A 13503-nucleotide genomic window follows, 5' to 3' on the forward strand; every position below is an offset into this window, starting at 1 on the left:
TAAGAGTGCTATGTGGTTTATTTGTACAAATCAAACAGAAAACTTACCCTTAGTATTCAGCATACTTGTGGACCTTTCCTCATCTCAGCCATGCCTGTTATATATAGATTTTTTTTTTAATTTTATTTATTTTTAGTTGCATTGGGTCTTCATAGCTGCGTGCGGGCTTTCTCTAGTAGCAGCGAGCAGGGGCTACTCTTCATTGCAGTGCACAGGCTTCTCATTGTGGTGGCTTCTCTTGCTGAAGAGCACAAGCTTTAGGTGTGCAGTCTTCAGTAGTTGTGGCGCATGGGCTCAGTAGTTGTGGCACATGGGCTTAGTTGCTCCTAGGCACGTGGGATCTTCCCGGAACAGGGCTTGATCCTGTGTCCCCTGCATTGGCAGGTGGATTCTTAACAGCTGCGCCACCAGGGCAGTCCTTATATATAGATTTTAATATCAGACTAAACACTGTATTTAAGATCAGTTTGTTTTCAGGAGTCATAGATAGCTATTTTGTCTTATTTTTTTATTAAAAATATTTTTTATCATACTTTCTTTTTAGCTTTGGAAGTTTTGTGAATTTCAGGATCCTCAGACTTTTAGTTAGTCTTTTGGGGAGATTATTAGAAATGAGTAAACTGGGCTTCCCTGGTGGCGCAGTGGTTAAGAATCCGCCTGCCAATGCAGGGGACACGGGTTCGAGCCCTAGTCTGGGAAGATCCCATATACTGCGGAGCAACTAAGCCCGTGCGCCACAACTACTGAGCCTGTGCTCTAGAGCCCGCGAGTCACCGCTACTGAGCCCACGTGCCACAACTACTGAAGCCCGCACGCCTAGAGCCCATGCTCCACAACAAGAGAAGCCACCACAATGAGAAACCTGCGCACCACAACGAAGAGTAGCCCCCGCTCACCACAACTAGAGAAAGCCCGTGCGCAGCAACGAAGACCCAACACAGCCAAAAATAAATAAATAAATAAAATAAATTATTAAAAAAACCTTTCATTAAAAAAAAAAGAAATGAGTAAACTGAGAAATAACTATAAATAAGAGATGAACTGGACAGCAGAGCTGAAATCATATTTTGCAGAGAAGATTTGAGAAATCGAATTCCAAATCTACTCCAGTATATTAGGAGGGGGTGGGGAGAGTTGAGCTTTGTAGGAGTAACTGCTATAGTTCTAAAAGACCTTTGAGTTTTTACTACAAAGGAGTCCCAACAGTTATATTCTGTTAGTTGAGCAAAAGAATTTTTTTAAAAAGGTCACACAAAATTGTCAAAAAAGTTTTGGAGTTTTGGTGGATGTCTAGAACCTGAGCATTATGTGTTTCCTCTCCTCTCCTTTTGAGGCTTCTCCTAATTAAACCATTACTAGAAAGTCTCTTCTCTCATAACCCACTCATTATCCCACACTGGGTATTTTTGTTTCTCTCTAGAAAACATATTTTGGGGACAGTAGTGTGGGGAATAGGGAGTGGGAATCTACCTGCCTGATTTTTTTTTTTTTTTAAGTATGCATGTCAATGTTGATTGTTGGGAGGTTTTTTTTAATCCATGAAAACCATTTGAAATAGCTGAATATCTTTTTAAAAATATTTTGGGGATGTCCCTGGCGGTCCAGTGGTTAAGACTTGGTGCTTCCACTGCAGGGGGCACAGATTCAATCCCTCGTTGGGGAACTAAGATCTCTCATGCTGCGTGGTGACGCGAAAAAAAAAAAAATTTGGTAAAAGAGAGAAAGCTCACCATTTCATTTTATTGATTTAGTTTCCTTTATAAAACCTGAAAAACAGTACAAACGTAAAGCAGCCGGAGACCAGTCTCAATTATGATCGTAGACACAGAAAATCAAAACAAAATCTTAGCAAATAGAATTCCACAATGTACAAAAAGTATGACCAACTTGAGTTTATGCCAGGGGTGCAAGATTGGTTCAGAATCAAGGAATTCCCTCAACATTATTATATCAGGAGATAAAAGGAAAAAGAAAATGTGGGATCAGATCAGCAGATGCTGACTAAGCATTTGATAAAGAGTATAGTAACCATTTCTAATAAGTAGAAAAGGGAACTGCTTAAATATGTCAGATTACTTTCTAAAAATCAGTACCAAATATTATTCTAAACAATGAAACACTGTAGTCATTTTTTTTAAAAAACCATTTAATTTAAACTCAAAACCAAGCAGGGATGCTCACTTAGTAATGTCATAGAGGCAGTAAGACCAACAGGAAAGAGGAATGGTGGGGACTTCGCTGGTGGTGCAGTGGTTAAGACTCTGAGCTCCCAATGTAGGGGGCCCGGGTTTGATCCCTGGTCAGGGAACTAGATCCCACATGCCGCAACTAAGGAGCCCACGTGCCACAACTAAGGCCCGGTACAACCAAATAAATAGAAGTAAATAAATATTTATTTATTTACAATAAAAAGGAATGGTATAAATATTGGAAACGAAAGTTAACTCTCTTTTTTGCTAGTTATGTGATTGTGTAAGATTCACAGAAGTTTGGTAAGATTGCTCAATACACCCAGCATAAATGATTATTAAAAGCAAAATTCTTCTCTATGCTTGAAATAAGCACCTAAATATGGAAATGGGGGACATGTTCTATTAAAAAGAGTGACAGAAATGATAAAATTCCTAAGAACACATTTAACAAGAAAAGTAGTTACTTATATTGAAGGAAGTGATGTAATCTTATTAAAGGAAATATTAGTAGAACTGAACATACTATTTTTCTGAACTAACTATCATAAAAATGTCAGTTCTCGGGCTTCCCTGGTGGCGCAGTGGTTGAGAGTCCGCCTGCCGATGCAGGGGACCACGGGTTCGTGCCCCAGTCCGGGAGGATCCCACATGCCGCGGAGCGGCTGGGCCCGTGAGCCATGGCCGCTGAGCCTGCGCGTCCGGAGCCTGTGCTCCACAACGGGAGAGGCCACAACAGTGAGAGGCCTGCGTACCACGAAAAAAAAAAAAAAAAAAGTCAGTTCTCTAAAAATTCATGTATCTAATGCAGTTCCATCTTGATTTTCATTAGAGTTGTTTATAGAATAGATAAATTAAAAGTTAATAGGGAAAAAGAAATGTCTGTGAATGGCCAAACAAGTTTTTTTTTTTTATTGGAGTATAGTTGATTTACAATGCTGTGTTGGTTTCAGGTGTACAGCAAAGTGAATCAGTTATACATATAAATATATCCACTCTTTTTTAGATTCTTTCCCCATATAGGCCATTACAGAGTATTGAGTAGAGTTCCCTGTGCTATACAGTAGGTCCTTATTAGTTATCTGTTTTATATATAGTAGTTTATATGTGTCAATCCCAATCTTCCAATTTATCCCTCCCCCCGCCCTTACGCCCTGGTAACCATAACTTTGTTTTCTACATCTGTGACTCTATTTCTGTTTTGTAGATATGTTCATTTGTACCCTTTTTTTAGATTCCACATATAAGTGACATCACATGATGTTTGTCTTTCTCTGTCTGACTTACTTTACTCAGTATGACAATCTCTAGGTCCATCCAACAAGTTTTTTTTTAAAAAGCCTTGCCAGATACCAGAACATACCATAGACTCAGTGGGATCAGATTATTGTCACATTGACCTGGGAATTGTTCAGTCAGAGTAGATAAGCCAGAAATAGATCTCCTTTCATATGGACGTTTAATGAACCCCCAAAATATTTCTTTTTACTTCAATGAGAAGAGGATGGATTGGTTAATAAACATTGCTGGGAACCCTAGGTATCCACCTGAAGGAAATCTGGTTGAACCCTGGGGTAACATACCACACACATATATGCAATTACAATTGGTTTAAAGATTGAAATGTAATAAAGTAATACCATCTTAGAAAAGAAAGCTATGTGATAAAAGAAATATTTTACACATATAAAAATGTAGAATTTCTGTATGCTAAAGATATTACACACAAAATGGACAGAGTTTTAAAAAATCTTTCAACAACTGACAGATAAACAGTTGATATGTAATATACAATGAGTGCTTTTAAACTGACAAGGAAAAGACATGCAGTCCATCAGAAAGCTTGGCAAAGGATGTGAATGAGCAGTTCATGGAAGCACGAGTCCAAGTGCCCAAGAAACATGGCAAGCGATGCTCAAGGCCACTAGAAATGAGTGAAATTCAGATTCCACTGGTGTGGTATGCTGAAGGCGGTCATTGACCACAGGAGGCCTGGGGCACTCCTATCTGAGGCAGAAGGGTGGTTTCTGTAGCCATGGGGTTCCCTTTATGACTTTATGACCATTAAAATTTTTCCTGAAGAATAGTGTTGACTTTTACAATTCTTAACATGTTTAAAGATTTTTAATCTTTGTTGTATTATTACGCTTTTTACTGTGCCTCATGTTTTCTTACTTTGAGTTAACTCTAGAAATGTAGGGTTATTTTCTATGTAGCTTAATTTTCTTTTGAGGACACAATCTTTATGTGGCTCATTTAAAACATTGCCAATGATGGCATTGTAATTGGAGTAGCTGGTCTTAACATTTGAAGTTTCAAATAAAACTTTTCTTAAGAAAGGATTAAAAAATAAATCCTTATGCCCTTAAAATCTAGACTTCAACAAATGAAATCTGAATGAACATATTTTGTGCAGAAGAGGTTAAATCATGAATATGCACAGTTTCAGTTAGCAAAAATGTAGTTTCCAGTTGCAAGTACAAACCCCTTTCTTCCTTCCTCTTACTCTTATTTGAGAGAAATGCTTTACATAATAACTCATTGGAAATTGACTTGACCGTTTGTTTGAGTACCACTTTCAAATAGTAAGTGCATTTGTAAGGTCATTTAATGAATTTCCAGAGCTTTGAAAGTATGCTAGTATTACAGTATAGTAGAGCATAGTGTGTCACATCCCCATGGTGAGGTTTGTAGAACCCCACAGAGGAGTTGATGCAATCTAATCAAGTATCTAGAAATAAACTCTGTTTCTAAATACTTTTTTCCTCCTAATAGCTTTATTGTCACATAATTCACATAACAAAAGTCGCAGTTTTAAAGTGTATAGTTCATTGGTTTTTAGTCTTTCCAGAATTGTGCAACCATCACCACTACCCAGTTTAGAACATTTTTCTCACTCCAAACAGAAACCCCATTTGATGTCCATGGTATATATCCTGACATTCAGACTGAAAATTACCATGTGTATCGTAAAAGTAGAGAGTAACACAATAAAACATATTTCATATTTATATAAAACCTTTTCAGTTTTTCCCTACAGCTTGGTAAACAAGTTTTGTTTTGTTTCGTTTTCCCCGGGACCGAGGGAGCTGATTATTTAGTTTTTGTGTGGGTGGGAGTGGTGGTTTGGGAAAGGTTCTTTTAAGGTCACAGTCATTCTAAGCCCATGCTGTTGGTTTGCAGGGCGCTTGCTGATATGAATAATGATGGAAGAATGGATCAAGTGGAGTTTTCCATAGCTATGAAACTCATCAAACTGAAGCTACAAGGATATCAGCTCCCCTCCACACTTCCCCCTGTCATGAAACAGCAACCAGTTGCTATTTCTAGTGCACCAGCGTTTGGTGAGTCTGAAAAGGAGTTGGTTCCTATATTTCATTACATGTTTTTAAAATAACTATTTCCCTTCTCCCACCCTCCTCTCTCAGTCTGTAGCATTGTGAAGTTCTAGGAAGTATTCTGTCTGAAAAATGATGGCCCTGTGCAGAAAGATAATGATGGAAGGGAAGAAGCATGGTCACATTCTAACCCTGGGATGAGAGTAATCAAAATGAAAGCAAATAAATAAATTTCACAGCTTACATCTCAACCAATACAAAGGCCTGGGATGAATAATAAAAACACCTGAATTGGGGGCTAACTCCATAGCATACAATATATGAATTAATCATCCCACTGTAACAAGTTTGATATCTTTGAGTCATTGGCTTATGAAAACTTAGACTGAGATTTAATTTTGTACTTTATAAAAATGTGGACTAAGTTCTAGTCATATAAATCTCATTGCAGGATACATGTGTGTGTAATCTGTGAGGTGTAGTGCCCTCTGTGACGTTTCACAGGACTCAGCTATCCAATTGATTTCTATAACAATGCAGAATAAAACTCAGGTCACTTTGAAATTAAGATTAATCTTTTCTTTTTAAACATCTTTATTGGAGTATAATTGCTTTACAATGGTGTGTTAGTTTCTGCTTTATAACAAAGTGAATCAGCTATACATATACATATACATATATCCCCATATCTCCTCCCTTTTGCATCTCCCTCCCACCTGCATCTCCCTCCCACCCTCCCTATCCCACCCCTCTAGGTGGTCACAAAGCACCAAACTGATCTCCCTGTGCTATGCGGCTGCTTCCCACTAGCTATCTATTTTGCGTTTGGTAGTGTATATATTAGTCCATGCCACTCTCTCACTTCATCCCAGCTTACCCTTCCCCCCCCCATGTCCTCAAGTCCATTCTCTACATCTGTGTCTTTATTCCTGTCCTGCCCCTAGGTTCTTCATAACCCTTTTTCTTTTTTAAGATCCCATATATATGTATTAGCATATGGTATTTGTCTTTCTCTTTCTGACTTACTTCACTCTGTATGACAGACTCTAGGTCCGTCCACCTCACTGCAAATAACTGAATTTCGTTTCTTTTTATGGCTGAGTAATATTCCATTGTATATATGTGCCACATCTTCTTTATCCATTCAAGATTAATCTTTTTTGATTCATTTAAAAACTGGCTCCCCTGCCTTTTTGTATTGGGGTGGGGGAGAGGATTTCTATAAACTTCAGCCTCCAGTGACTCACATATGCCAAAGATTTTCAAGGAAATTCATATTATATATTTTAAAAATGATTTATGAACATTACCCACCAAAAGAAATAAATGTTTCCGTCTTGGGAAGATACCACCCATTACCCTCTAACCTGAGAATCAGAGCCCTAGATTCTATTTCTACCTTTACTATTAAACTCAACCTTGAAATTGAGCTTGATTAACTTTTCTGTGCCTTAGTTTCTTCACTTTAATATAAAGTACAAAGTTTACCATATGTATTCATTCTCTCACCTTGTAGAAATGGTCATTCTTAATTTAAATTTGGTTCTCACCCTTTAAAAAATTGTAGATGGGGCTTCCCTGGTGGCGCAGTGGTTGAGAGTCCGCCTGCCGATGCAGGGGACATGGGTTCGTGCCCCGGTCCGGGAAGATCCCACGTGCCGTGGAGCTGGGCCCGTGAGCCGTGGCCGCTGAGCCTGTGCGTCCGGAGCCTGTGCTCCGCAACGGGAGAGGCCACAGCAGTGAGAGGCCCGCGTACCGCAAAAAAAAAAAAAAAAAAAAATCGTAGACGGAAAAGTGATTGAAAACAGTTTTAAGAAACAAACATGTTTTCCTCATAAAATATATTATAATCTGATTTTCCCTTCTTATTTGCTGGTGGAAAAAAATGGAGAAAATGTGTATTGTCTTGTGCCATTTTGTAACATGGCTTTCTCAGGAAAAAGACCACTTTGAATTGTAATATTTCCTCAGATAATGCAGTATGGGTGTGAGGACCATTGTTAGTTCAGTATTGTATTGATCCTATGTGATTTCTTTTTTTTTTTTTTTTGCGGTACGCAGGCCTCTCACCGCTGCGTCCTCTCCCATTGCGGAGCACAGGCCCCGGACGCGCAGGCTCAGCGGCCATGGCTCGCGGGCCCAGCCGCTCCGCGGCACGCGGTAACCTTCCGGACTGGGGCACGAACCCGTGTCCCCTGCATCGGCAGGCGGACTCTCAACCACTGCGCCACCGGGGAAGCCCCTATGTGATTTCTTAGTTAAAGGAGCTTATCAAACATTTTAAGGATTCTCAATGGAAAACATGAATAAAACACTCTAAAGTATTAGCAATCTGCCATACTTAGAGTCCTCAGTTTTCAGTTGCAATCGGCAAGTAGTCATTTAGGATTGATAATTAACATAAGTTTCTTATTCTCTCACCTCCTTAGTACTATAGCCAAATACCATTTAATTTATAGAAAGCTTATCTTTATGGTTCTGTTTACTTGCTTTATTATACATCTGAAGGTAACACTTAAATTGAGCAAATACACCAAAGCTACAGGAATCTTTTCCTGGTTTTCAATTTGTTGCCACCATTTTAGTCCTGCAGGTGGTAAAGCGTCTCCTCTGGGCAAGGATTTCCCAGGAAGGTCCCAGCAATCTCCATTAAGTGCAGTGTCTTCCTCCTTTGGAAGGTCTTTTTATGTTTGAAGTAGACTAATTGTGAGAACAGACAGAAGGTATTTGCAGGTTGCTGTACCAGCATGAGTCTTGTTTTTCTGGCTTAAAATCTCAGAGACTGCTAAATTATTCTATAAGAAGGTAAGCTTTAATACAGACATTAACCTCATACTTGTTGGTGAATTGTCTTTAAAATTTCTATATAAGATGCAAACCTGTTTTGTTGCTGTAGTGCTTATTTTTCTGTATTTGTTTACACATTAAATTCTGACAGAACACCAACAAAAAATGAAATCAAAGGTGCAGATTGTCAGGGAAAAAGGAACAAACTTGCAGTGTCCTGCTGCATCTTCTGTTTCTTTCTTGCTCTTATTGGATTCTTGACCTTTCACATTGTCACATACTTCCTTTTGAAAGGTTTTGTGTTTCCAGAGCATCTTTGTGTTTCCTTGTGCTCCTTTTCTTTATGGTATTAAGAAATATGTATTTTATTCACAGTAATGAGGCAATTGGCCATATTAAGTTTTTTTTTTTTTTTTGGCCACGCCACGTAGCACATGGGATCTTAGTTCCCGGACCAGGGATCAAACCCTCACCCCCTGGATTGGAAGTGCCGAGTCTTAACCACTGGACTGCCAGGGAAGTCCTAAGTTATTTCTTAGAACAAAATTCCACAGGGAAAAAAATCCATTATTATCCCAATTTAAAACATAATTCCATAAAAAGCTGTCTTTTAGTCAGATGTTTTTCTTAAAAATTAAATGGTAATTAGTCAGCTAAGATCACCAACAGTTCTGATTTCTTACCTGTTCTCAACCTAGACTTTAATTATTTAGGTTGATTTAAAGATTACAGTAATCAGATCCAACATCTGATTCATGGGAAAGTTCTTAGACAGTTTAAACAAAACACAAAAATTGTGGATAGAGTTTCCTTCTCTCTCTTCATCCTGATGTATCTGATGACAGAGAGTAAAGTGAAGGAGGTTTGGGAGGGGACAGTCAATAGTCATTCAGGTTGTCTCTGATACAATTAATGATAAGCTGAGATAAATGAATGCTATGCTTTTACTTAAAGGTTCACTATTAAAAACAAACAAACTATGCATTGCCTTTCTTTTGGTGAGGTTGAGCCGCAAGTCTGGGTATTTTAACGGGAAGGTTACAGGTTTTGGGTTAGGCAAGTAGGACAGTGATCCAAGAGAAGAAGGAAAACTCAAGAAGTCACGTGAGAGCAAAGGCCAGGAAGAGCAGAGGTGAGCAGTGCCATAGGCTGCAAGGGACCAGGGCCCCTGTTGATCTTGTCCATCGTGTGTTCGCGGTTTCTAGTCCTCAGTTAACCAGCTTAGTTAAAAGTAGAAGTTACTCTGAATCTCTGAAGGGCCCTGTAGCCAGCGTTTGGTCGAAACCCAAAACAGCTAAAGGGTATTTGGTTTTCTTTTGGCCTCCCTTCCGGGGCTGCAAGAAGAAACCTCGGAGTGGAGAAAGGGTCAGATAACCACAGGCATCCCATTGCCTCTTTTTCCCAGAAACCCGGGTGTCAGTAATTCTTCCTCTGACATATAATATGTCTCGTCTTAGTCCATCCTGCTATAGGAATTTCAACGCTAGGGATAGTGCCGATTTATTTTCAGGAGGGGTGGCCTCACTGCCCAGAGGGTTTTACAGTCAGCTGAGTAACCTGCCCCGGCCTCTAAGGGAAGCCAGGATTTCTTAGCTGCCCTCCTGCCAGCCAGACCTTAGCTCTTACCCCCAGCTTCTCCACTGCTTTCCCTCCCCTCCTTCTCGTCACGTCACCCTTCTCAGTAAACTGTTTTCAAGAAGATAAATCATGAGGGAATTATAGAAAATAAAGAGAAGTTAAAAGTACATGGTCTTAATCCACTTTGCCCAAATTTACTCAAAGATCTGGCCTTTGGGGCTTCCCTGGTGGCGCAGTGGTTGAGAGTCCGCCTGCCGATGCAGGGGACACGGGTTCGTGCCCCAGTCCGGGAGGATCCCACATGCCACGGAGCGGCTGGGCCCGTGAGCCATGGCCACTGAGCCTGTGCGTCCGGAGCCTGTGCTCCGCAACGGGAGAGGCTGCAACAGTGAGAGGGCCGCGTACCGCAAAAAAAAAAAAAAGATCTGGCCTTTGCCAAGGTAATTTTTTTTTCTTATACTTCTTCTGGCTACTTGAGAACATAATTTATTACTATTATTATTTTCTAATTAATATTAGACATTATCTGACCATGGGTTTCCTAGCCCTGTGGTCTGTCTTTACATATAGTATTTTATCTGGTCACAACAGTAACCCTAAAAGTATGCAGAGATTATTGGCTCTCTTATACAAATGAGAGACCTGAGATTCCAAGAAGTTGAACAGTCTGCTTGAGACCATGTTTCTGAAAGGGAGGTGGAGCCTGTTCAAACTCAGTTTTCCTGAAGGCTCTTGGTTTCCTTATTTCCTTCTCTCTTCCCACCTTCCTTATCACTAAATCATGAGGGTGACATGGGGCATTGTCACTCTTCCAAGGTTAATGCAAATGTTAACACACTGTGGAATTAAGGCTGGCTAGGGGTTGGATAATTATTTTTGTTAAGAAGAGGAAAATGGGGTGCAGTGATATTGTGATTTGCCAACTGTGTTTAAGGACATTCTGTGAGTATGCCTCATACCTTCTTCCTTCAGTGTATTTGCACACAGCATCATTCTTCTTATACTCTGGACTCAACTGTTTCAGGGGGAGGTTGTTGCTTTTGTTTTTGCCAGAGTCCATGGTTTTATTAAGTCAGACCAATCAATATTTTTAAGCCCTGATTGTGTGTCCTAGTTGCTGGGAAGATGGTGGTGAGCAAGACATCATGGCTCCTGTTGCTATGGAGCTTGTTGACAAGTTGGGGGAAGCAAACAAATAATTCCATAAAATGGGGTAATATGATAGAGACAAGTAGGACCCGGTGGTTAGGGGAGAATATTCCGAGGAGATAACTTTTGAGCTGACTTAAGCATGAGAGCCTCGTGAGGGGAGAAGACCCCCAGGCAAAAGCAACAGGTCCTAAGGCAAAGCTTGGTGTGTGAGAGGAACAAAAATGAGGTACTTCCCTTGTAGCTGAAGTATCCTTAGGCCTTAAGGTCAGGGAGGTAAGGCAGGAGGCAGGTGGTTTGGGGCCTGATAAAACCACTAAAGAGTTAGCATTTTTGTCTAAGTGCAGTTGAAAGCTTTGAAGCAGGGGTGTGACATGGTTGATAGACACTTAGAAAAAAAAATCTGTGTTATCTGAAGACTATTTTTGTTTCTTTGGTGTTGTTATTTTTTGTTTGTTGTTTTGTCATTTGTATTATTTGAAGACTGTATTGCAGGGGGACAAGTAAAAGGGAAATCAGTAAGGAGTCTTTTTCCATAGGCAAGAGGTTATGGTAATTTAGATCTGGGTGGTGATAATAAACGCGGAAGATAGGGTAGAATTAGATTCATGATATCCTGTATTGTGGAGAAAAAAATAAATCAGATTTTGACCATTTCAAGTTTGAGGGGCCTCGTTGATTTCCAAGTCGAGATGTGAAGGAGGCAGGTGAATCTGTATGTCTGCAACTCAGGAGGGATCCGTCAGTTCTGGGTGAGTTTGGGTGCGGATGGCATTGAAAGCCCCGGGGCTGGATACGGTATCTTAGAGAGAAGTGTGAAGATTTCAATCTTAAATGGAACCAGAGGATATAAAATGGAGAATCTCATGCATGGGTCCTCAGGAAAATGAAACTTAAGGACCAAGGGACTGGTCAGGCATTTATAGAAAATCGAAACTGATCCCTTGACTAACGAACATCCTGCAAAAGTCTCTTCTCCTCCTCAAGCCAATGAACTTGCTGCTTGGACTCTAATTGAATTCCCTCCTCTTTGTGATCCTTGCCCATGTATCCAGCCCACCCCAAAGCCTCAGAGGTCTCACTTGTAGCTTACCGCAGTTGGCGTGTCCAGAATTACAATTCTTGGGACTTCCCTGGCGGACCAGTGGTTAAGATTACACGCTTCCAACGCAGGGGGCACAGGGTTGTCGATCCCTGGTTGGGGAACTAAGATCCCACATGCCGCGTGGTGCCCACCGCCCCCCCCACCAAAAAAAAACCAGGCATATCAGAATTGCAGTTCTTCTGCTATGCCTGCATAAACTCAACTTCTGGTAATTCAAGTTTGCCTCAGTTTTCCTCTTTACTTAGGTTGATGAAGTGTAGCTTTAGAGTAGGCGGAAGACCTAGGTCCAGGCCTTGGCGGTCTGTGACATTTAAAGCTCTAGTGAAAGGGAAGAAGCCAGAAACAGAGTGAAGTGGGAGGAAGTTGGTGTCCTAGTAGCCAAGGAAAAGTGTTTCGGAGGGGAGTGCCTCATTGTTCAAGTTGCTTCTGAGGGACTGAGTAAGAATAGGACAGAAAAGTAATTGGATTTGGCAAGACGATCTTGGACCTCACCTTGACGAACTCCTTGGAGTGGTAGGGACAGGAGCCTGCTGGAGGCTTGGAAGAGGGGAGGGTTTAACTGTAAGGGGAGCATGTCAGCTGAAGAATGGTGTGTTTATGGTGGGAAGTGCTTCCGTCAGTGGTTGAGGAGAGAGGGTAAAACTTCAGGAATTGAGACTTAGCACCATGAGGGATGGCATCTAAAGCACAGCCTCTGGTAGGTTTATCTGGTAGGTGTTTATTTAGAAGTATTCAGAAAACACTCATTCATTCAGAAAAGGCAGTCAGTTGGTACAAGGATGATAGTCTTTGCAGTGGCAATTTAGGAGCTGAGTAGGTAACTTAAAATGGAAAAATTATGATGTTAGAGAATAAGAAGACCTGCAAGATCTGGTCCCTGTGAACTCTCAGCACTGGCCCAACAAGGCTGCCTTTGGGGACAGGATCTCACACTGAGGAGAAGTGACTGGGAGTGGAATAAAAATTAAGCAGGGCACCGACACAGAGACAGAAGGAGGAGAAGGTCCAGACCAAAGTGGGGGAGGAGAACGAGCCTGGAAATCCCAGGAGTCAAGGCTCATATCAAAACGAGCATCAGGCAGTATCAGGCCAAGGTCAAATCCCACACACGGTTATTATTAGAAAAAAGAGGATGAAGAGCCGAGTAACACCCCTGTGGACGATGACAGCACATCAGTAACCTACTATTTCAAAACAAGCTGAAAGGTACTAAGAAAATGATGCGAGTCATGAAAGACTAACAGAGATCAGAATTTTAAAACCCCAGAAATCAGGTGACCACTCAGGAAAGAATGAGACATAAAAGAAAGAGTCATTTCAGAAATGAAGAGTGAGCCAGAAGCAACACAAGAGAGAC

At 40.8% G+C, this 13503-nt stretch overlaps 1 protein-coding gene across 3 annotated transcripts in view; it reads left to right on the forward strand.

Annotated features, from left to right (window-relative positions):
* ITSN1 (intersectin 1) overlaps positions 1 to 13503 on the forward strand; it is a 230621-nt gene that overhangs the window by 71282 nt on the left and 145836 nt on the right. For all 3 annotated transcript variants that reach the window (XM_073804459.1, XM_019922857.3, XM_019922858.3), the window contains exon 5: positions 5373 to 5533. In XM_073804459.1, coding sequence (XP_073660560.1) covers positions 5373 to 5533 — 161 coding nt within the window. The remainder of the gene's footprint in view (positions 1 to 5372; positions 5534 to 13503) is intronic.

The sequence above is a fragment of the Tursiops truncatus genome, chromosome 4 (genome assembly GCF_011762595.2).
Source record: "Tursiops truncatus isolate mTurTru1 chromosome 4, mTurTru1.mat.Y, whole genome shotgun sequence".
NCBI classification, from domain to species: Eukaryota; Metazoa; Chordata; class Mammalia; order Artiodactyla; family Delphinidae; genus Tursiops; species Tursiops truncatus.